Here is a 25,222-nt window from a genome sequence, read left to right on the forward strand (position 1 = left end):
TACGTAAGTGTTCCCGATTAAAATCAATAACAAGTACCAAATGTTGATCTCACAAAATCATGTGTTCCAAACAAATGTTGCTGTCCAATACAACGAATTGCTAGCGAAGCGGTGCGAGCATTTTCAGTAAATTGCATCGAATCAATGTTATTTAACGATTAATTTTTTGCCACGTCGAATTCATCGAGTCTCATATTTCTATTGCATCATGTTCAATGTCTCACGTTACCCGAAGATTCGTATGAAAAATGAGAATGATTATCAAAAAGTCTGAACCTTCATTTGTAACGTTCCTACTTTTCCTCATCCTAATGTGCAGAATCAATTTTTTATCAGAAAATGTATCACAGTATTCGGTGATCTGTATTTTAACTGTTTTTTTTCCATTTTTTCTTCAGACAAGGTATAAATAAGCCTGCTTTACAGATATTCTAGTTGCACCATCTTCTTGACTCATGTAAACGCATCTACAAGCATACACTGCATAATTCTTTCGACCACTCAATAGTCTGACTGACCCATCTACATACTTTAAAATCAAAGAACTACGCTGAATCGAACAAGGAACACAAAAACAGTCGCCGGTGCAGGTGATTAGGAGGGACGATACGTTTGAAAAGCAGGCCGGGCGGTGATTGCCGACAGACTAGAGCCAGGGTGAACCCGGGGGCAGAGCCAAGGCTAGATACGTAAGTGGGTGCTTGTCTATTCGAGGATTTAAAATGGTTGAGTAAGCGTTAAAGTCTGCTACGGCTTGATGCCTAAGCAGAGCCGTGGGGCTCCTCCTTAAACCGAAGCTCTAAGTAGATACTTAACCGGTTGACTATCTAAGGTAAAATGGAGTCCATATCTTATTCAAGCTATTTCTGTCCCCATTGATGGGATCTGGGTGGTGTCTGCGCTGCATTTCCAAGCGGGGAAAATTCAATTGCTGCACCCTCGCTATAAATTATATCAACGAAGCTAAGTCAGGCTGTCTCCACAGAATACTAAGATAGAGTATGTCTTCAATTTTCTTCCGCACCGCTTCTGGATATCACGCTTTCCTTGGCTAACCGGTGAACAGGCTAATTCCGGTTTTAACTTTAGCACTGATTTCGTTATCTGCCTGGCAAAGTGGCAAGAGCCTTGATAATTGAGTATCGCCGTTCCCATCTGGAAGACTTCGGAGGCACCTTCCTTGCCTACGTAACTTCAAAGATCCCATTCTCTAGCCTCTGAGCCAAAGAAGCTCCTTCAGCCTTCCAAACCAACAGCCGCCACTCACTCTCACTGGACTATTTCACCCTGGCACCCCAGCATCCCTTTAACTCAACCCAGATAAGGTTTGGTCCCCCGTATCCTGTATAGATCTTTCCGAAAATTGTTTGTCAATAAGTACAGAGATGATGGGAACAAACCTTACGGAAGCAATTTTCTTCATTGATTATGGCACTGTAGCTTATCTAACGTATAATGGAAACACTGTTTTTCCGTTGGATCACCAGAGGGTACCATACTAGACGTAACCCCATAGTTTGATCAAGTTGCTTTACAGTCATCTAAAAACATTATTAGGAGTGAATTCCAGCCGCCATAAAGCTATTTAAGAAACATACCGACATAATTTTTTAGTCAAATACAGTGTAGTTTGACCAACTAAAAAGGCTAATCGACAAATTTTGTTTTCTCGTGTAGATGTCAACTGAATGGCTCGATCCTCGTTGAGGTCGGCTACAAACAGTTCACTGCTCGCTACGATCTCTGCTCTTCGAAGCACATGCGAAACGTGGCTGAATTCGACAGCATCATTTTATTGACAGATTCACTTTGAGCAATAATTTGAGCCCACTGACCTATTGAAGTGAAACCTTGGTGACTGGGGTCGTGGAAAATTCCATTGTTCATTCGCTCCCAATAAATTTCGATGGCATAGTAGTCGGTGTAATCTTGAAAACCGCAATACTCATTTATCTAAGCTTCATGAGCGACAGGATAATGACGTGTATACATCTGTTACGCGTGTGGTGCACACTGATGAAAAAAGAGATATATAGTTACGTCATTAAAAGATGTGTTTTCCCTACCAAAGCTTTCATAACTCTGCACTGGCTATGCAGTTTGGTATGTATAGAAATTTAATGGTCGAGTTAGCAGGTTTCTCGCAGTACTGGGACTTGGAAATTCAACCGTTTCCACATCCCTATCTATATATTCGCTGTATAATCTCTTATGCTCGACGATTGTTTGCGCAATGTGGCGTTTCGAGCGTTATGAGAAAAGTATTCTCCCGATGCATGATTACAGTATGACGTTCAAGTTCATGTAGATATTCAGTTTGAGATTTCGCTCCGAATATTTGTGGTGGATAAAGATTTGGCTTCCCTTGCCATAGAAAATTGCATGATGTACCAACAATGGAAATATTTCAATTCGAATCAATATTTCACGAGATTGTGCCGATCTACCGAAAGCACTCAGTCGAACCGTCATTGTGAGAAACTTTGTAGACACCATAACGACGTTTCAATGCAAACTTTGAATTCTTACTCGTCCTTTCCTGAAATTGACTCGGGAGTATCTTTCATTACGTTGCACAAAAAAGTGTATACAGTTGGATTCAGCTCACGGTCATGAGTACAGTCCTGCAGTGACAATTGACAACGGAATGCTGGGATCTACAACTTACAATAAGACGTCAAGTTCTTGAACTTCCATAATCCATGGTGTCACCACTATCAGCATTATCTCAATGCGGTGGTCGTCAGACACTTCAGCTAATCTGCTGGTTGTATTCTTCTATTTGATCTTCATTACAGTTTATTATAAAATCTCTTGACAAGTTTTGTTCCACTTTTAGTCGTTTCGTACCCGAGACAAGCGTGTCTCCAGAATTAAATCGAAATCGTTGAAATCTTCATCCCACGGAATAATCCTCATGAGATCATGCCACCTTTGTACTTTCCAAAGGAGCACCAAGCCGAGACATCGCAGCGTTGGATTGTCTTCGTTTTCCAGTACAGCAGTTGGCTGCTGCAAAAGATTCTTGATAAGATAAAGGCGTGAACATGTCAGGCGAAACGGAGGATCTAGTACAGTAAGTGGATTACGTAGGGCTTCCTTCCGGCGTTTTCACTAGTTTTCTATTTTCTCACTCAACGTAATTTTCTCGGAACGAAGTAACGCTGCTGTTCAAGTGTCCGCGATTTTGTTTGCACACAGCTAAGCTTCGGTCTTGTATTCTGGATCAGAGCGACATTAACCGTAAAAATAATTGGCCAAGCTAGAGATTCTCGTGCACGTTGCTACGTTTAATCGAAATCATCGATTTCACTGTCAGCAATTCCTGGCGACATTGCAACGCGTCATCTCTTCCCCGAAAACCATTCTATTTTCGGTGATCTTCCAAAGGGAATTACGCGTCGGAGCGAAAAGCCTGCGAACGTGATGGAGGGGAGAAAAAATTAACGATAAAACTTAGAGATAACAGCTCCTCGGGGCTGTGTAACGTCGATAGACCTTCGCGGCTGCGTTGAACGAATCTTCTTTATATTCAAGCTATTCAAACACTTGGAACTCCAAGCTTCGACTGACCGGCGCACTTACTTCACTCAATACGATTCCCTCCCCAAACGTACCGCCGTAACTTATCAAATCAAAGCTTCAGGCGTGAGGATTCCGATCACTCGTAATCGAAGCCATAACTCCTCGTCCGCGATCGTTTACATACCTGAACCAAATCCAAATACCTCGATACAAAGGGATCCGAGAAATCCCAGCCATTACTTCGCCGAACGGGATTACATTCTAGAGGCGGTAAAAATCGGTCAGGAGTTATCATGCCCACGGTTATTTTCTCGCATCGTAATTTTCCCGAAAATTTCCTTCACATAGGATATCTTGAAGGAATTTCCAAGTTTATTCAGACCACTCTGACAGACATACGATCTACTGACATTCAATTTAACTGTGGCATAAATTTTTCCTTATTTTATCCGTTTGATGAACCCTTATCTCGACGCAACTTGTGAATGTAAAAAAAACTTTACCACGGAGTTACAGCGGTGAACTTATCGCGCGCGCGCTTTTAGTTGCTGCACGACTTATTGCATAACGTGCCGTAGAGGCAGACAACAAATTCGCCATTCCAAGAGAGTTATGCCCGTGGAGCTGAAACTGAAGTGAGCCCAACGGTCTTGAGGGAAAACTTCCGATTCCGCAAAATAACTTTAGATATTTGCCGAGAAGTCCCTTCGGACTTCCCCCGCGGTGTCCTTCCCTCTCTCGATCCTTGCCACTTCGTATTGGCACTATATATCGTCCTTCCGACTATGTCAGTAGACACCTTGGCCGGAGATGCAGATGTAATAAAAGAAACGAGGGTCTCGAATAACTCACAACAGACATCGGCAAAGAATCGATTCGATTCGGTCCTCCTCTACACATTATTTCCTCCGGACAGATTTTAACCTCTATCGTTTTTCAGTACATGTATCTGCGCATTGACAAACCCAATCTATTCGTCTACTCCATATTTTCTCTCTAGTTACCAAAACTCACAAGATGTACTATTTCATACTAAGATACTATAGTTGTTTGTTTTACAAAATATTCCGTACGGTGTTTACAGTAAATATCGTCCGATAATCGGTGTAGTCAAAATTTCAACGAGCTATCAGACTGACGTAGATTTATAGAAATCTATCTCCCGAGAAACGTAAGTTTTTAAATATGTGATTAGCATCATCGACTCGTTATCATTTTCTTATTGGAGAATTTATCCAATTATTAGTAAAAACTTAAAGGAAACTCAGATCTCGCTTAGCAATTGCGAAGAGCTTATCTTCAACAGGATCTTACGCTCTCGTTGAAAGTTCACATTTCATCTCGACGGCATGAATCACCTGCGACTAGCCAACAGAAAAATCTGCGCATGTATTTCTCACAAAAGATCAACTATCGGTGAACTGCTACATCTGAAAGAAGCATCTAGTAGAGATGATTTCATTGGAAAACCGTCAGACTAGACGGTTTGATTTTTCCATTGTGTCAGGCACGAGCCGCTACACTTCGATGGAAATATTCTCGGCTCTCCTCCTTGCTTTCAAACGAGGTACTCAAAATTCCTTTGTAAAAATTCACGGTTTGCGAGCAAATATAATGTACCTTCCAGCCTTCCACCTCTTTCAATCGCCGTATACCAGTACATGTCAACGTTACTGTTCGTAGTATAGTTACTTCGCCACACAAGCGCCATCGGTGCCGTTTCACAAGGGAGACGATTCAAGCATCGTCTTACTTGTTTGCGAACAAGTTTGCGTCGTAATTCAGCAAACAGCCAAGAACCGAGGGATGAGTACGCCATTATTCCAAAAGTGCATTGCAGTTCGCCACATGCTTGTATCTCATTATCAGTAAGAACCGTCAGGTGCATGCTGTGTCAGTACAACGGGTCGTTATGCAATCAATTGCAACCCAACCCTGTGAAGCGGGACAATAATCGGAAATATAACGACGTGTAATTGATTCCCAACTTTTCTTAACAAGAGAAGACTCTTCGTAATTTGCAGAGAAAACGCGAGCAGGGACAGCGGGTGATTGATACGATTCGTTCTTCGTCCCTGCAGGTTACCGCACAATAATAATCGAGCGAAATAGCCTGTATCGGATCCGTGGAAAATGATCCATCCTCGCAATGGTATTGAATTCTTTGATTGAATAATAAGGAGAACATGACACCTGGGGCATGGCTACCGAACCGAAATTATTTCTTTAAAAGCGAGGAATATATACTTATGTACTGCACTCGCTGTATCCTTTTAATGATTTGAAATTTTTCGAAGCTCGTACCAAAAACTGCATGTCTGACGCAAATTATGTTCACCTCTATCCAATCCACTTTCACGGGATATTTCTTTGACTTTTATTCTAGAATATTATACAGAGACCGTCATAGCTAACGATACAAAGATTGAGAGATGAGAAAATTATTTATCAACCTTTTGAGAATACTTAGATGCAATCAGCTTCTGTCTCGTAGAAGGTCATGCCCCTATAGGACTACACGTCGAACAATTACTTCAACAAAGCTCAAAGTTTGAACGTAAAAATTTAGATTCTAAATAATCGTTTGATATTGTGCAGAAATATTATAATATTTGCAATAAGTAGTTGAAATTCTTGCGTTTTTCTAATTTCATGGTTTTTTTTTCATATCAATATTCCGTACGTTGCTTAAGGTTCTCACAATAAGGGATATTTTTATATCCTCAAAGCATGCAGAACTGTTAAATGTAGTGAATTGCTTGCTCAACCAGCCCAACCAAATTTAAACCACACAATAAACTGTTTGTGCCAATTACCTTCTGACAGTTAAGCTTGCTTCTCCAAATTTTTTCTTGTACTGAAATTCATGTCGAATTAACATCGGATGTGCTCTCTGACAACAGATTCGTTCAAGTTTTCCCACACCTTCAATGAATAAATTTCATGTTACAGGTAGCGTCGCGAAAGAAGTTTAGCGAAAAAAGAAATACTGTGACTGAGGAGCCTGCGCCACCTATCATTTTGGTGAGTAAAAATCACGCTCTAGCATCGTCATTATCCTTTTATGCCAATGTATTAGGGCACCATTCATATTTGTACCAGTTTCAAATTTTACAATTAAGCCACGTTACTAGATTTACATGTATTATTCACTCGAGTCAATGACCTTGTGTGAACTTTTATCCATCAATTCGAACAATTGGCTGGTCTTTCGCATGCAGACTGCACGAAGTGATCAAACTTTCAACCCTTTTCCATCTTCTAAGGAAACGCATTGATAAAGGCCGCTCGCATCGACAAACAGAAATATCATATAGTCTTTTGATCAGAACTCGCAAAGTGACCTTTTAATGATATGACGTTTTTTTCGTATTTTTTCAATACAGTTTTAATCCACCTTTGAAATATGGAATATTTAATAACCGGGAACGATGTGCTTAAAAGAAAGAAACGGAATCCTGGAACATATCCTCCAGTTTGTGAAGTAATCGACCCAACCCAAACCCATAAATCATCTCATGCGGATCGTCGAAAATTTTTCTTTCAAACAATCTTCTGATATTAAATTTCAATCATTGCGTAGACTTCGAAAGGCATATACATTTTATTCTGCAGTACTCGGGCAATGGAGTGAAAGTTATTGTTTAGAAGGCTGCTATACTCCGGTGATAACATTGCTCCGAGTTTCTCGAAGGGCCGTGTCATCTCGTTGGTATACTAAACTCCAGAGCTTTTTTTGCTCCTTCCATACTTCCGGTCGTTTTCACGAAACAAATCGCGTTTCACTTCATAGTTACTAACTCTCTCCACTAGTGTGTTCACATGTATTTTGGAATAATTAAATCTGTTTAATTACAAGGCAGATGGACGTTTCGTCGAATGATGATAAGTCAGTCTCTTTGCGTTAACCATCCGCGGGTAGTAGGAGAGAACTGTATTGCTAGAAAATTAGCGTTCTGGTCTGAATAAAGGGAACACGAAGAGAAAATCGCAAGGTATTAGCGCTAGCAGGGACAGTAAGAAACGCCCGGATTTTCTCCCGGTTCCGCGGTCAAGGGCAGACATTTCATTAGGCTTTACCACCCGAGCTCTCGTCCCGTGTGCCAAAGTTGGAGTGTGAAAGCGGGTTTAGGACAGATCGCAAAAGGGTGCCTATATTAAGACGTTAATCTGCCGGGCCCCGACCTGTTGTAGATGCATCACGTGGTAGGTTAGAGAGGTTGAAAACCACAAGTTAAATATTTACAGAGGGTTCTATCAAACTTTGTTACATGCATACATGAAGTGCCATTGTGTGTAATTGGATCGCGTTGATGAGGCCTTGAAATAACACCTTCACCCCTTTCTACGCTATATACCACGGTTCAAACAATGTCCGAAAGCAGAGATAAATGACTCGCCGATAAAACTGACAACCCGCCACATCTCCTCGGATAATCGGGCGAGCAGGTGGTGCAGCTTGACGAGCTGGTTCGAATGGTCCATAACAAACTGAGTGTAAGCCGAGCGACCGCTTCCTGCATTCGAGTATTACCTAGATGCAGCTGGGAAGTGCATCGTGCCAAGTCTATTGCACGGTCAGAAATTAGATGTGCATCAAAGCACCGTAAGGAAAATGTGAAGCGAAGTTGAGCCTGGGGATATGTAGCCAAACAAACTTACTTGTAACAGCCAATTTGTCTGTGTCATCAAGTTCGAGAAACTTTTCTACCTCCGCCACGTTTCCTTTTCCGTCGCACCTAAATAATCGCGCATTCTCCTTGAATAACGAGGAAATAAAAATATTCTTCACCAGTCGTTTGTTTTGGGTTTTATTCGGAAAGAAAGCCATGACTCAGGACCTTTTCTATGGCCATTGGCTGCCTTCCACTCGTTCATCCTCGTAACATTCATAGGATTGAATCGACGGAACATCTCTTCGACGATCCACCATCGTACCGAAAACGAAGAGATCGACTTCGTTACATCATGTTCGGGAGCGACTCTCTGAAGATTACCGTATCCTTCAAAAACGAGTCAAGTACTGTGCAGAAAGAAAAATTATCGCCGAGGAAAAGTTCAGTTTCATTAATTTTGCCATTGTCCTGTGAATTTGATAGTGTCGAAAAAAAATTGACTTTTTTTGTACTTCATTGCTTACAAAACTCAATAATGCATATTTCATTTTTATCTTTTGGCATTCGGTGTTGCATATAATCGTACGCTCTTACACCCATCAGCCATTCCAACAATATTTGAGAGCAATAGTTTGATTTTTTGGGTATGAAAGTTACGATTGAACGTAACGAATTTGTTAACCTTTCAAGTCCAGTGGGAGCCCTCCTCAGAACGAACACTGCTAGTGTTTAATAATCTGCGTTCAAACAAAGACAAAATTAACTAAAACTACAAAGAAAAAAAAAAAATGTACATCGAAAGCATGTATGGTTCAATCGAATTGAAGAATTTCATCGCACGTGTTTTCAATGACAGGGAGAAAACTCGAAAGTCAAATTACCGACAGTTAAAGTTTTCAGGAGATTCGATATTTCGGCCTTTCGGTATCTCGTCGTTCCGGAATTCTGGTTCTGATCTATTTTTTGGATCAGAATTTTACACTTTTTCAACTTTGAGTTTTGACAGATAATTATTTTAGTTTTTTGGGTATTCGAAGTATTCGCCGCTCTCAATTTACAATTTCGGAATTATTATTTTTCTATATCTTCACATTCCGTGCTTTGTTCATTCGAAAATCAAGACTGTTCTGAAAATACTTTTTCGGATAAAAGAGCATTCGGTTGAATGAACTTTAGGCATAAACAGTTATTCTACTGGCTGATTTATCGAAAATCTCAATTTCGGTATACTGATCATTCGTTACTTTCAAATTCGTACCTCGAAAGTTTTGGGTTTTCAATCAGTCGACTTTTTGGTCTTTCGGGACTTCGACCCCCACCCATACGCAATCGCACTGTTTGCAGAAACGAGAAAGTATCGGTCCTACATGGGTCATCCTACAAGTGAACAGTTCTACAAGTTCATTTCTACAAGCGACGGTAATACAGGTTAATTTCTCCCGATTCGCTTCGAAAGGTTTGTTCTTACATGCGGTGGTCCGACAAGTGAGTTTTTTCAAAAGTACAGATAACAACAAAGTATATATCAATCCATTTATTCAGTATTTAGGGGTAACAGTAATCGAGGATGCGACACTGGTTCTCTCCTTGTAGGAGAATGTATATGCGTGTTCAGGGTTCTCAATTCTAGGGTAATGTTCCATTTGACTTGCATATTTCGATATCTTCGAGAAATTTTCCATCGATGGCTGCTGCACAAATGTCATCGTCCAACATCGAGACATGGTTGCCTTTCGCGTAGCATATTTCTACCTTCTTGTAAGTGATCTGCAAATACGATATTGGTCAGATTTATAAACGTTCTTATGCCATTATTTCAATAGCGTGTTGAAATATATTAGAGATCGTGTATGGTAGCCCACATATTGTTACAGTTGTCAAGATTCACACTCGTGCGACAGTGCGATTATTAAATTGACTCTCACCAATCCCAGACCGTAGTCTTCTGATATTGTGCGTACGGCTTGAATCGTTGGTTTGATTAGGGTTATTGGTGTGTTGAGGCGTGACGTTACAGCAAAGTTATAACTCAGGACAGCTTTGATTCGATTGTAAAATGATGAACACATGGCTTGTTGGTCTTCTATAGTGAAATTCAAATTTCTATCCGCAGGTACATTGTTGGTGAAGACTGCCAACTTCTCCTCCCAGGTGGAACACTTCTTTAACTCTACGGCCAGCTTCAAACAGAAAAATACAATTGTCTCGAAATACATAATTTGACGAAATTATTTTTAATGATAAAACAGAAGAGAGGCGAAACTCTCGAAATCACAATATAAGGTATTCGTCATTATTACAATTGTCATACAACATAGAACGACAACTCTGCAGTTGAAAATGATGAATGCTTGTGCAATATTTATGGGTCAAGCCGTTACCTTTGTCCTCTTCGATGGGTCAACCATATCCATGAATCCCAGTAATAACACAGATTGCATCTGCGCGTCGTCGTCAACGATGATGTGTTCGCTGCACAGAGCCTTCATGTAATCAGGTGAACCATCTATCAACACTAGTCGACCGCTAAAACCTTTGGACTCCAAGCGTCTTGCAAGCTCAATCGCGACCATGGATCCAAAGGAATACCCAGCGATCGCAAAGTCGCGACATCCTTCGTACCTGGCTTCGACATGCTGCAAGTTTTGAAAGATTATTGGTAGACGGTGGAACCTCTTCGAATACACTGCACTGAACATTGGTGGAACAAAAACCACTTACTGGGATCAGATAGTCAACCAAGTTCTCAATTGAACTGAACTTCGAAGAAGCTATTCCAAGCTGCAAACATGTTGTTTGTGATTTCAATTTACCGATCAAAGGCTGGAATATAGAGTGTGTTCCTTCGATTCCAGGTATTATCAATATTTCTGGTCTTCCATTCTTTGCCTGTGTCGATAAAGGGACACAAACATTTTTGTCCAGTTGATAATTAGTGCCCAGAACTCTTAGAAGCAGTTTCATGCCCGTCAAGTTTTCATCAGTATTAAGCTTCAGCTCTTTCTGATTTTTATTTTCTTTCGTCTGTTTTGCTGACATTTCCTGCAACTTTGCAAAATTAAGACTACGAATGTCCGCTGCTGTCAGAAATACTTCAAATTCACGTTCCAACGTCTGTTTGATTTCAACTGCCGTCATTGAATCCATTCCAAGTTCTGACAACGGTGTTTGCAGACTAACCGTTTTAAGGTCTTTGAGTCCTGTGAATAAATTTGGATCACAAATTTCTCCGCATAATTGGATTTCAATAACCAAATCTTTATCAGCCTATGAAAAATAGGATAAATAAATGTCATACCCATTAAAGCCACGACTGTCTCGACAATATTCGTTCTGGGGCCACCGGATCTTTTCTCAGCAACTACCATACTCGACACTACTGGAGAGTCTTGATTCAGAAAAGCATCGAGTTCTTGCAGACAAGAGAGTATTTTTTGCTGCAGGGTACCACCGATAACAATTTCTTTGTTATCTTCCTGCATGTCAGCAACAAGTCCGACATCGCCTATGGCTCCCCATTGTATGGCTAAGCCAGGCAACTTTTCTGCTACTCGATTTTCGCATATTCTTTCCATGATGGAATTGGCCATTCCGTAGTTAGTTTGTCCCACATTACCTCTGCCACAAGATACCGATGAAAATACCACGAATTGCCTGAGTTGCGGGCACAGCGTTCTCGATAATTTATCCATCTGCTTCGTCGTCCAGGCCTTGACCTTGAAAGACTCTACGAATGATTTCTCAGTTTGGTTTTCGAAGAGGGCATCCTTTAGTACAACAGCCAAGTTGAAAATTGCGTGAACTGGTCCAAGTGACGCTGCTTCTCTTAGAATAGCCTCGCATCCCTCTCGCGTCCAGGCATCTTTTCCTACTGTGACGATGACCTTCACTCCGTAACTTTGCCAAATATTAATTCTCAAACGTTGATATCCTGAAATGACTCCTTTACGGGATGTGAGAACCAATTTTTTCGCTCCGCGAAGTACGAGCCAATCGGCCAGCTCAAGACCAAAACCGCCCAGGCCACCAAGAATGAGATAACTGCCATCCTCTGAACAGTAATAACGGGGTAATGCGAGAGGCATGAGACACTGACATCCTGCATCTTCGTCACGAATTTTGATAATGACCTAAAAGAGCAGGTTGAATAGTTAACCTCTAGAGAAATCAAAATCCGGAATATGAAAGCAATCGACAAATTGATTTTTTTTTGTGCTGAGATTGCAATAGTCTGTTGTGCATCAAGAAGTCAAAATAGGTCTTTTACGCCTATCGTAAGTTTGCATTATGAGTCGTAGGCGAGCGCGAAGGTTTAATTTAATCTCTAATTATCTCCCGATCAACTTCAAAATACTTCTCTATTGGTCACAAGAACAAAGTGTTTCAAGAATAATTACGATTTTTTAATTTTACTTCTAAAGTAAAAGAAATCGGATTGATACATGCATCACATAGCTACTAAATTCATGTTGAGTATTGTGATAACACCGAAAATTAACACGTGCTCAGACTTAGTTCCATATTCTGGAATGATATCTCACATGATTTTAGATAGCTAGTAATTTTATGCCGATCTACAGACTTATTTGCCTTTGGCGGCACCAAACACTCCAAAGATTTCCTGCGATGCTTGTTTGATCGAAGGAGTTAACCCTTTAAATGTCATTGTCAAAGAACAATCAAGAGTTTGCAATACGGTACTTTCAATTTTTTATAAAATAGCAGGAGGGTTGGAATCAGTGTGAACGAAGAATAAAGAAATCGAAACGCGATAAGTTTTGTTTTAAAAGATAAGCCGAAGCAATTCATTTCCTTGTATCGATTCGGAAGAAGTTATTGTACTCACTCCTTGATGACAATGTTCGAAAAATTCGATTGAAGCATTGCCATACGTAGATACATCATCGAGTCATCGAATTTGAATTTCATAGTGACGCGAACAAGAGCAAACGATCCTATATCCCTACATCCCTATATCCATGATTAGAACGGCTCTAATACTGATAAAAAAATTCAAAATACTTGCAGCTTACGCTTGTGGGATTTTTCATGTAACGCAGGAACACAATTAACACTCGTGGTAGTCGGAAGTTGAAGAACGTTTTTCGGCACCCCAAAAGGAAATACTAAGGTACATGTACGTCGTCGTAATATCATGTTGTTTTTGAAAGGCCATGGGTTATTGTAGGCCGAAATCGATCATCTCTTACGTTGATTTAAGCACTGATGTAATATGATACGACAAAAATATCGAACCTTTCCAATGTGCTTCCCGCCTGCCACGTATCTGAAAGCCGCTTCAGCCTGGTCCATTGGAAATACAGTCCGAACGAGTGGTTTGACAGCACCACTCTGTATACCTTCGGTCAGCACTTCCCATAGTAATTTTTTCACTTTCCGGAAGCCAATAAATAAATTATCCAACATGATTGCATGAAAACTGATGCCCTTCAAGAAGGCTTCCATGCCCAGAGGATTGTCAGCGGCGAGATCGAATTTCCCGATCTCCAGAAATCGTCCACCAGTTGCTAAACAACGAACCGATGCCTGCAACTTTTCCTCTGCCAAAGAATTTAGTACGATGTCCACTCCTTGTCCTTGCGTTTTCCGAAGAATCAGTTGCTCGAAACTCGTATGTCGAGAATTTCCGATATGATCGTCATCGATTTGTGGGAATTGTTTTTTAATGAATTCTCGTTTCTGTGGTGTGCCGACTGTTGTAAAAACTTCGCAGCCTTCGTGAAGTGCTAAAGTTATAGCTGCCTGCCCTACGCCTCCGGACCCAGCATGAATCAAAACTTTGTCTCCTTTTTTCATTTTACCGGTAAACGTGAGTGCCAAGTATGCTGTTCCATAAACACCTGGAATCGTAGCTGCATCTTCTAGAGTCCAGCACTCCGGTATCGGCCAAGTAAGATATTTCTCACCAAAACATAGATTCGTAAAAGCTCCGGCCTCAATCATCCCCATAACGGCGCGACCATTTACATCTCTTCCGGAGAATTCGAACCCATACGCGTGACCTTGTACCAGTCTTTTTTTAGTGATAACCTCCGGTGCTAGTTTTCCAGTGAGTAGCATAATATCTCGAAAGTTTATCGAGGAATAATGCACTTGGATGATGTCCTTGTTCTGGTCCTTGGGCTGAATCATACCTTTGAACCATTGAACAGAGCTTAAATCACCAGGTGTACCCTGACTCAGTCTAGTATGGTAGACTGGTTCGGGAGCCAACGGTTTCAGTGGTAAAAACCGATAGGACCCCCACACTCTTCCGGGACGTAGAACATTCAACGCCAAACCCAATTCCAACTGTTTGGCGTATAACGGGTTTTCCAAAGAGAACGTTGGAGCTTTTGAATCTTGAATCAACAGTCCTTGTACAACTTTACCGCCTGGTTCTCTCCGCAGGCAGTTAACCAATCCTATGAGTCCACTTTCGTAATCTCCTTCACTTACAAGAAGTACTCGATTTCCGTTATGAACAACTTTATCTTTCTCCTCCTTCAAAGCAGCTTGCAGACTCTCGATCCATGTGAATTCATCGTTGTTGACTCTTACCACGGTAGTCAGTGGAGACAGTTGTTGTTTGCTACGTAGTAGAAGTAGTAATTCGGTTGATGTAGATTTCTCAAGAATGACATCAAAGTTTTCACTCAAGTCACTTCGAAGACTATCAATATTCGCATCCAGTGGCTCTCTGGCAAGTATGAAACCTGTCTGTTTCATAACCGCTTGGACCTCTTTCAACACTGTGATATTCTTATTACAAAGCAGTCCATGAGTAACAACTAGAAGGGCATCTGATTCGGTGGACAATTTTTTCAGTTCCGAGATTGTAATACCTGCGGGTATTGTATCAACCGCAATTTTTTCGAGTGGGGCAATGATATTTACATCCGCTTGTAATAATGGCAAGTTATCCAAAACTTCCTGGATAAGAGGAGATATTAAAGTTTCAGATAACAAATTTCCCGCTTCGCCGAATATCTCTATGGTTTTTATTTTTAGAGTGGAATGATTCTCAAGCGCTATCTGCGTAGCAATGCTGGTCACCACTTGTAGTTCGGTGTCAGCTTTATCGCGATGCGCGACAAACTTGTAATTCTCAAGAACCGGTTCTCCATTCGGTTTTCTTCGGGAAATGGCTCTAGCCTTCAAGCCACGTATTTCTACTCCTCCCGCGACGATAACGTCCATACCTTCGTAAACCTCTACCGGGAAGACTGCAATGATAATACGAATACCCAATCGATTAAAACTTTTGAAGACGTTCAATGGATTCGATGGCGTCAGCAATACGTCAGATCATAAAGGCGGACTCCCGATTAATCCAACCTCCTTCGGACGTCATCGAATTCCATTTTATCATATTTTGTGATTGTCATATTATCCTTCAGTACTGTTGCCGATTTTTTCGACATATATTGGGACTCTATTTCAGAGTTGTCACAAACAAGTTACGGTGATCGATTAAATCAAATACCAATACGTTACTAACATGAAAAAATATTTGCAGCGAGCCACTATCTTGATTTGAGTAAACTAATATCTTTTAAATTGAGTTCTTGGAGGAAAAACCGATCGACCCATTTTACATCACTCTTGTACGAATGTTCTGTATTTCGTGACTGGCAGTTCTCAAAAAACTGTTACACGAAGAAAATGCATATAATCGTAGAGCTCTTAGAATAAGAGAATACTAAACGAGGGCCTTTTGTGAAATTATTTTATTGAAATTAAGGTAAGAGATGTTCATGAAAATTAATTTTTCGAACTCGAGTCGTTGAATGAAACACACCTATTATACACTAAATAAATAATATAGTTGTTTATGACAATTGGAATTTTTCAATATCGGAAAATTTCATAAGCATATTTGAGAAGTATCTCTCAGAAGTTTTGAAACTATTATTCGATCAAATCTGTAGGATACAGGCGACCGAAGACACTATCATTTGAAAGAAGGCTCGTTTCCAATTTTTGCACGTAATTCGTAAGTTCCAAATTCGTATAACTTGTAAGACTCGTATCGACAGTCAAAGAAAGAAAAGACGAAATCACCAGAGGAATTCATTGATTCTACAGAATGTTTGAAAAAAAATATAAAAAAATTGGAAACACTGAGTTCAAATTCTGATTTATTTTCTTTTGCTTACGTTGAACGTGAGATATTCCTCACGAGGATTATCATCCTTACCTTTTTCGCCATCGGGCATTGATCGTCGCTGATCAAAATGCAACTTTGTGTCAATGACCAGCTTCCGAATACCCGTGGGAACGAATAAGCCTCGAGTGTCAATTCCAAGAATTTTTGTTTGTAGCATGTTATCGATGAAGGTTATCCAATTTGAGTCCCATGCTATAAGACCTTTGGTCCCTCCGAGCGATGCCCCTTTTAAGCCACGGAACAATCCGGCATACTGATATCCCCGAAGACGCAACTCTTTGTAGATATCTTTACTTCTCAAGACGAGATCTTCGTTTTTCCCGGGTAGCAACTCGCGCCTGATGCATTCTTGAGCTGCGTTTGAAACGGTACGAACGAAACCCGTCACGACAGAAGTATCACCATCGACGATTTCAAACCTACCTGAGCCTAAGACGAAGATTCATTTAGGTTATTACGTATCAGTTCGTGTTCCAAAGATTCGTCGTACTATGTTAGCATGGAATATTGATGCGAACCATCAGTGATTCTCACCCTTGTGAATCGAAAGTTGAAGCTCAAGATTGCCTTTTTTTGGAATAGCAGTAGCCCGGTGAAATTTCACGTTTTCAAATACCACCGAAGAGTCATAATGTTCTTGGCGTTGTATCCTTGCCAAAGTTCGCCACATAATTATCAAGTAACAAGTTGCAGGTACCAAGTTTCTTCCATCAATTACATGCCCTGGCATCGCGTCAAACTCATCGTCAGTGACATCTATACGAACGACTCTCTCTCCAGCTGTAAGTTTCTCAATGTTACGATAATCCAAGACGTACCAGTCATCGGTATGGTCCCAACATATCAACGGAGAAATCATCGTAGTCCCACGGCTGACTGGATATTGAACGTCGGGGTATAACTTGCTCAACTGCGGAGTCAAACCAACTTCGTACATTTTTCCAATGGCGACAAGTAAGAATTCCAGGTAGTTTTCAATTCCATCTTTGGTCAAAGTAATATTGGCTCCGTTCATTGGTAGCCGATTATCAGGTGCCATTGTAATAGTTATTGCATTTTTCGGTATTAGGTACGATGCAGTTTCGAATGCAACTGGGTTAAGTAAATTCTTTATGTAATATTCAGCCGAAAAAAGCTGATCCAAACTGTTCTCACGCTCGCTTTTTTGTATCCACTTATGGCTACGCGGTTTTGGATCCGGAATGACTTGTCGCAAGTAAGCTAGTAATTTCGGATCTGCTGCTACGGTATTTTCACTGTGATTAATGATGCTGGTGTGGGTCTCATTCCTAGCAAGTTCATCGCTATCCTATGAACATAATTGTATTCCCGATAATTGTTATACCTATTGCCGTAATATCTTTAGAGAGAATGTGATGTTCAAATTCCGATTTAGGGCTTCTTTGAATCGTCTTGTTACTTATGATTTACCTTCGTTGTCAAATTTTTCCGAGATTTCTCTTGCTTGTCAATTGGAGAATTCTCCGTAACAACGTCGTCAATGACTTCAGAATTCGGCTTCGGCAGAAGCGTCAAATCTTCATGATTACAAACATCGTTTGCTGAAGATTCGAGCCATTCTCCTCCTTTTGTGAGTACATTTTCTTTGAAGTGTGCCACCAGAACTGCCTGTTCTGCAGTCAAACAACCATCGGCGTACGCACAGCCCAACATTCCATCCGAATACCCAATAACGTAATCCGGCGCAATCCCTAAGGATGACAATACATCAACTAAACCAATCTGCAAATGAATGAATATGTGTATTTATTACCATGATTTATTAGATCTGCATTATTTTATCGAGTCCATTAAAACAGTATTATTCGACTAAAACATCGATGTCATTTCTAATTTTATAACATTTAAGGTTACCGTGAAACACTCTACCTGTATTGCAACGTTACCAACAAGCGAGTTTGTAATGTTGTTGACGGTTTTCGGATCTTCGTTGATGAAAATATCAAGAATGTCCACACCGTAAGATTTCAGAACAATGTTGCACTTTTGTAGAGCCTTCGCAAATACCGGGATTTGCAACAGGCTTTGACCTGTTCAACGGGCAAAGTTGAATTAGTCCGCGTACTTATTCTGCATTGCGATAATAAAAACTAACGTTGATACTTGCATTGGTGCTAAGGCAATCAATTCTGTGAATGCAACTCGCTAATTTTACTGATATGTAGATTTCGATAGCAGACACAGAAAACCACTTTGTAACGTATACACTATACTAGTATAAAATAACAAATTTTAATCTTATTTCTTTTGTTTTTGTATCAATTTCATACCGTACTCTGTATTTTTTATCCAAGGATACCTGAATTCTTAAATAGCGCTATGCTACTCGGCAGCTTGCGTAGTGAGTCACTCTATAAGGTTAGGCCAAAACCATACTTATTATCCACGGATTAGTCCAAGGTTTAGCATTTAAAACTCACCGATTTTGATCCACTGAGATCCAAATCCATTGAAAATCAGCGTTGTCGACAGTTTTCCACCCGAATAATATTGCACATCTCTCACGTTCTTCCGCAATACGCCCCGGGGAGGAAATATCGTGTATCCACGGTATGGATGGCCGGGAATTTCTCTAGCGTGTATATTATGAAAGAGTCCGACGTATTCCACATCTACTGGTCTACTCTCGAGCTGTTATCATTAGATTTTCTCACATTTAATGGCGTGATACAACTTACTGATTGCGAGAAAATTGATTATCCTCGATTATGAGAAGCGTTAAGAGTGCGTTACGTAATGTTTTCTACCATGGGGATGCTGGTCGGAAATGAAGACGATGTATGTAGTTTTTACGATGAAAGTATTTTTCACATGAATTTCTATGTTATGCAGAATATTTCAAATATCCATCTTGGATAACAATGTATTCGAAAAAATTTGAAAAAATTTAAATTGAGCCTATTCAATTTTTTACCGCTCCCGCGAAATCCCCCTTATTTCCGACTTTCGCCGGAGAAGTCTCAATTGAGTCACAAATACGAAAGTCTAGTACGTGAAGTTTAACTGCTTGAATCAGTATCATTGAGTATGCTGATACATGTACATGAGCTAATAAGATGCGATCGGTGCAAAAATATAACACGTACGTCGTCCAATAAAGTATTCACAGCTTCCACTGTTCGCCCGGATACGACAACAAGTCTGGGCATATCGTCGTCAGGTAAGCCATTTTCGATCTTCTCTTTCGTATTCGACTTCAGAAGCACGTGTGCGTTACCACCCCCAAAGCCGAAAGAGTTTATGCCAACGTAACCGCCTTCCCACGGCGTTGGTTCAGTGACAACTTGAATGCGACCAGTTTCCAAAGCCTCGATTCCTTCACGTGGACGATTATAATTTATATTTGGCGGAATGTATCCACTCTCCATCGCAATCACAACCTATGATTAAAATATTTCAACGGTTGGTACGCTCAATCATAATGCTGTTTTATGTTTAAAGGTGTGAAACTAAATAAAACGGACGAATCGTGAGGGAAAACTCTTCAGCATTTTTAGAGATACCGCAAGATTGTCGGCCATTCGGTTACCGGACATTTCATCGTACGTCACTTATTCGTACCCGACTTTTTCATCTTCCATTTCCTTGTATGAACCCTTCCTTGTCTCAAACACTTCTTCGTCTCAAGCATTTTATTGTATGGACATTTTTAACTTACCGTTTCTCTGTTTTCAGAGAAAAAAGGAAGTTGTTGTAATCACCCCGAAAATGAAGAGTGTTGAGTTTCCATTAGATCTCAACGTTTCAAGATCAGGAAAATCACTCCCGACCATTTTCGGATAGACGCGTGTGTGTGTGTATTAAGAAGGGTTGGTAGCCGCGAGAATAAAGTGATGCACATTACGTTGCGCGAGGGGGTGGGGGTGGGGGGGGGGGGGGGGGGGGGGGTAAAATGGTAAAATGGCCGAAACAGCGTGACGTGATATTTGAAGCGCCCCTTAAAGAGCAGAGTTATATGATATAAATTTCATTATTATAAGCGACCATGGACACCACCCCATATGACATGAAACTGAAAGTCGTCGAAATGATATCGTACTTTTTTGAGTCCATCGTTTTTTCATGCCTAAAAGTCACGAAAGACATCCTCGGAACATGAAGATATTTTTTGAACCTGAAGATATCTTTTCGAGGTAAAAATATGGGTCAATGGTTAATGGTAATCTTTTGAACGTGTATTTGATGACTTTAAGTTTTGTGCTATGTGGGACATACCTTGGCCACAGAACAAAGACCACTTGCTGGTTCGGTATGGCCAATATTTGACTTGATTGTACCAATTCGTAGTGGAGTAGTTCGACCAGCGCAAAATACTTTGTCGATAGCATCGAGTTCCACAGGGTCACCAACTGGGGTTCCGGTCCCATGTGCTTCTACGAAAGCCAAACTCGACGGTGGGACTCCGCACGCGTCATAAAATTGTTCAAGTAATGTGCGTTGCATCTTGCTCGACGGGAACGTGATGCCCTCTTCTTTGAAACCATCACAATTGGTTTTGGTGTACACGACATGCGCATAAATACGTTTTGCATCCTTCGATTTCTGGAGATAGATAACAGATACAGCTTCGCTGCGGGCATAGCCATTCGCTTCATTGTCAAATGACTTGCAGCGTCCGTCGGAAGAAAGTACACCTAATAAAGTGAAATTGGAATAACATAAATTGAGATTTTATCACTGGGAAGATGCGAATATTGGATATTCACAATGGAAGTGTCGATAAAATGTGAATTTTCGATCGACGTGTACTTGGGCAATGATTATCAAGTTTTAATTCATCGAACCTCCGGTGCTGTTCACAGTAAAGGAAGATTTATCGAGGTGTACAAACAAAGAAAGTGTCATACTTCTGTGGAGCACGGTAATAGTTCAAACTTTTGGAAATATTTTCCTGAGCTAAGACATGCAACCCAGACGTCTAATTCCATCTCATGGGCCCTTATTCTATCTGTGGATTCGAAATTCTAACCGTATTGGCGTTTTTTTTCACTATTCTTCCAAAACTTCCTTCTCGGTGAAGTATCGATAAATTGTTGAAGACGGCTACAATTTAAAATGCATTGGACAAATGGACTAAAGCCCCATAAGATTGATTTAGACATCAAGGGCTACATTTCTCAGCCCAAGAAAACACTTCAACAGGTCGAATCATGTCCGTACTCCGGAGAGACGATATTCTCATCGTAAGTCTACTATCGTAGATGTCGCCACAGACATTCAGTCAAGGAATTTGACATGAAATTTTGTAATGCAACATTCGTTGAAAAACGACGAACGATATTGGTGTTAAATTCAACGTTCAGGCCTAAAGAATTCCTGTGCTCGCAGAATCAGAGTCAATTGGGCCTGTCAAGTCTCTTCATCTTTGAATGAATTTCTCATTTTAATATCGTAAGGTGACACTCATTTACATTTGTGAACAAACTGCTTATTTGTTTTAATTTTTTGAGACAACTTTTCATACCGAGATGAAAGAATTGGCATGACACATATGGATGGAGACATAGGTTGCACCCTGCAACGATGGCTGCTTCACATTCACCGGTCCTAATTGCCCTGTACGCATGATCCATTGCGAACAAACTGGAACTACATGCTGTGTCCATAGAGTAGCTGGGTCCTGTACATCCCAACCATTGAGAGATTCGGCTAGCCATCATAGCCTTGCAGCAGCCGACTGCACTCCATCCGTTCACCTGTGCAATTATTGAAGTTTTTTTTCGGTGCGCATTGCTTACACTGGCCAACAGTGGTTTTGTTGCTCTTGATATTTGAGTCGTCTTAAAAAGATTCGATGTCAACGACCTTAGGAGTAAGCGTAGTTTTTCGAAATTGGCTCTAGTTATTTATTTTATCGACATTTTCATATATGACTCAAAAAAGCAATTTTCGGGTGAAAAATTCGATTACTTTTTTTAATATCTTAAGTTTATCAAAAAAATGCGCATGAATCGGTCGATGAATTTGTTTTTGATGGTTTCTCGAGATCACTTTCAAAGTTCCATGAATACGCATCGATAACGAGAGAGTGCAAATTTGTCTATCTTAACCCGGGTAAGTCTTTCGGTGAAGTTATAGGTAATTCTATCAAGTATACTACAAGTTTCTATTATACTGACCTGCAATGTTGTGAACATCCAATCTTGTTCAGATTCGCTGTAGCAAGTGCCGAGAAAGACGCCAGTCCTAGTTCCACGAAGTTCCACTGGATTAACTCCAGCGTCAATGATAGCTTCGTAAGTGTGTTCCAACAGCATTCTAGCCATAGGATCCATCGTGTGAGCTTCCTTGAAGTTTATGCCGAAAAATTGTGCATCGAACCTGTCAATATCGTTTACCTTCCCAGTCCTTTTAGGAATATCTGAATTTTCTGCAAATAAGAGTAAATTCAATCGCAGAGACTCGAATGGAATACAAAAAAAGGTATGAAAATGGATTAAATGTGATGAACTCTATTAAATACTTCGAAATTGTTCGTACCGAACTACATTATACCTTCTTACATAAACAGATATGAATAATGCTTTACCAAATTTCCAACGACGATCGTCATCGGTAATAAGGTCTACCTTATTGAAAAGGTTCTCTCGGAAATGCGCTACGTTATGTGACTCCGGGAATCTCCCGGCAATCCCAGAAATCACTACTTCGTCACCCGGTTTTGGAAACGGTAATCCCTTGCTGCAACCGTTGCTTCCACTTTTGTTAGGCATATTGCTGCGCTTCTGTAGAGTAAATAGTACTTCCGTCGAGACCGTCCCAAAAACCTCGAAGCAATGGTGTTCCAACAGTAGACAGCCCTCTTTTTATATCACCGGTTTCCCCTACCAAGATTAATGAATTGTGGCACATGAATTCACGGTAATAATAAATCTACTTAGCAGTATACAATACAGTATTGTTTATTCTGTTCCTCATTAAATGAATGGAAATAGAAACGAAATTTGCAACGCTATTCATTGCAGGGTCGACTACCTTTTTAATAGTGTAATAATTAGCCGGGAAAATTCATAGACACTTGCCCTTGTCTTAAATTAGGAACAGTCCAATACTTGATCATTACGCATGAGATACATTGTCAAGCCAACATTCGAGCTATCTAAATGCAATTGGTTTATCACATAGCGAACTCATTACTTGACGGCTGAACAAATAATTTTCATTATTATTGTACATGCACAGGTTTGAACAATAATGCGTGTCAAATTTAGGAATATTCGAGATAATTCGAGTAATGCAAGGTACGCTAAAAATCAAATCAGTTCACTATGATAATTCAATTCACAATAACGACACACCGTCGCATGCTGTTTCGCAATGCTACCACCAGCTTTGAGCATCCTTGATCAAGTAAATCAATATCACAATTATACTTTACGTGAGTTCAGTGTTTAGCAATCGAATGTGACAGAAGAACTTGACTTTAATAACAAACACTAGTAGAGGTGAATAATAGAGCTGCCTAACAAGATTTCAAATTTTGTGACTCAGCAATTCAATTCTTTAGAAAACCAAGTAAAATTAATTAAGGTTCGATTCCTGGCTTCGTCGTTGATTTTTCGAAATCAACAATTTTTCGAATTTACATCCTTTTAAAATTAATTAAATTTGAACAAAATTGAATAAAATTGACGCGACTGATATGAAGGGTTGAAATATTTTTTTCCATACGTGGCTGCCACATCGTATTGTTTCCAATTGAGTTCATGTTTATGAAATTGGAATATGCAGTAGAGAACGATGAGAAATGACTACCATAGCATTGTGGTAATTCCATGAATACATAATAGTCTGGAATAACGATACGCGTGTTAAAAATACTTGCACCTACGTGGTATTCTTCCAGTTACGTCGCTATGCAATTGCACTAGGCTGTGGTAATTGGAAAGTTCAATAAAACGGAAGTTTGACCTGTGATAATTGAGAATATTGATGCGACAATTAAGGCTCAGGTAATACGTTGTAAATGTTATCGACATGCGAATTTATGTAATTTATTAGCGACAAAAAAAAAGAGCTCGGTTCTTTCTTCGGTTAAATATATCCGCTCATCGTAACGGAACGTGTGTTTCCCTGCTTGGTTCTGGCTCTTTGTATAATCCAATCCGCACATAACATAAATTATTACTGGTACTGACATTTCATCTTGCCCGCAGGGAGTAAGTTAACTATACGTTCTCTCTTCATTGATTGTTCTTAAATACTCCATTTACCATGTCGAAGCTATTGTTAGCGTTTCGTTCTGAACGAATTTCTCGACTTCGCTACGTTTTTCCTGTTACCAATTCGTCACATGGGACGTTATAATCAGAGATCCTCGTCTTCCGCTTGAATTAAGTTAAAGGACATCTCACAATGTGATCAACGCATATTGCAACATCTTACTAGCCGAGTGTATCTGACTTATTGTCGGCCAGAAATAAAGCCATCCAACTGGAGACTGTAAGAAACGTCATATTTAAAGCCAGTAGTCGACTAAATGTCAGCTATAATAAAGAGCGATCTAGAAATTGCCACTAATTATCAATTGACAATTAATAGTGTACAAGTCGACTGTAAATTGACTTGTAGCCATATAAAAACGGTCAAGTGAAACTTTGAAATTTCGAAAATTATCACATTTATTTTTTTCTCATTATAATCGCAACGGCGAGATCTATAGGATGTCCAATTTTGGTTTTGACGTTGCCTCGATCTCGAGATTTGTAGCGGACGTTCGTCGACGTATAACGACAGGCCCGATTTTGACTTTTGGCTTATCGACAACAGTCACCGTCTTGCCGATTTTCTGCTAACTTTTAATTGGATAAATTCTATGTCTGTCGACATAATGTCGGCCCCAATTAACCAAATGGTTAACGACACTTCGACAAGTATGCCACCTGGGAGT

At 40.2% G+C, this 25,222-nt stretch overlaps 2 protein-coding genes across 5 annotated transcripts in view; one reads left to right on the forward strand and one right to left on the reverse strand.

Annotated features, from left to right (window-relative positions):
• The window catches only part of LOC124213646 (TWiK family of potassium channels protein 7), a 259,133-nt gene that overhangs the window by 125,670 nt on the left and 108,241 nt on the right, over positions 1-25,222 (forward strand). For all 4 annotated transcript variants that reach the window (XM_046615127.2, XM_046615126.2, XM_069134727.1 and 1 more), the window contains one exon: positions 6,478-6,549. The gene's annotated coding sequence lies outside the window, so the exon portion shown is untranslated. The remainder of the gene's footprint in view (positions 1-6,477; positions 6,550-25,222) is intronic.
• On the reverse strand, positions 9,741-23,045 carry LOC124213647 (fatty acid synthase-like). The gene is made up of 16 exons (XM_046615129.2): positions 22,862-23,045; positions 22,452-22,702; positions 21,797-22,028; positions 20,548-20,966; positions 19,419-19,712; positions 18,753-18,963; positions 18,202-18,362; positions 17,743-18,054; positions 16,846-17,620; positions 16,342-16,740; positions 13,398-15,367; positions 11,440-12,271; positions 10,863-11,341; positions 10,523-10,777; positions 10,067-10,321; positions 9,741-9,908 (listed from the first exon to the last, which is right to left on the reverse strand). Exons 1-16 carry the CDS (start codon positions 23,043-23,045, stop codon positions 9,768-9,770), a joined length of 7,170 nt encoding a protein of 2,389 aa, XP_046471085.1. The 3' UTR covers positions 9,741-9,767.

Source organism: Neodiprion pinetum, chromosome 3, assembly GCF_021155775.2.
Source record: "Neodiprion pinetum isolate iyNeoPine1 chromosome 3, iyNeoPine1.2, whole genome shotgun sequence".
NCBI lineage: Eukaryota > Metazoa > Arthropoda > Insecta > Hymenoptera > Diprionidae > Neodiprion > Neodiprion pinetum.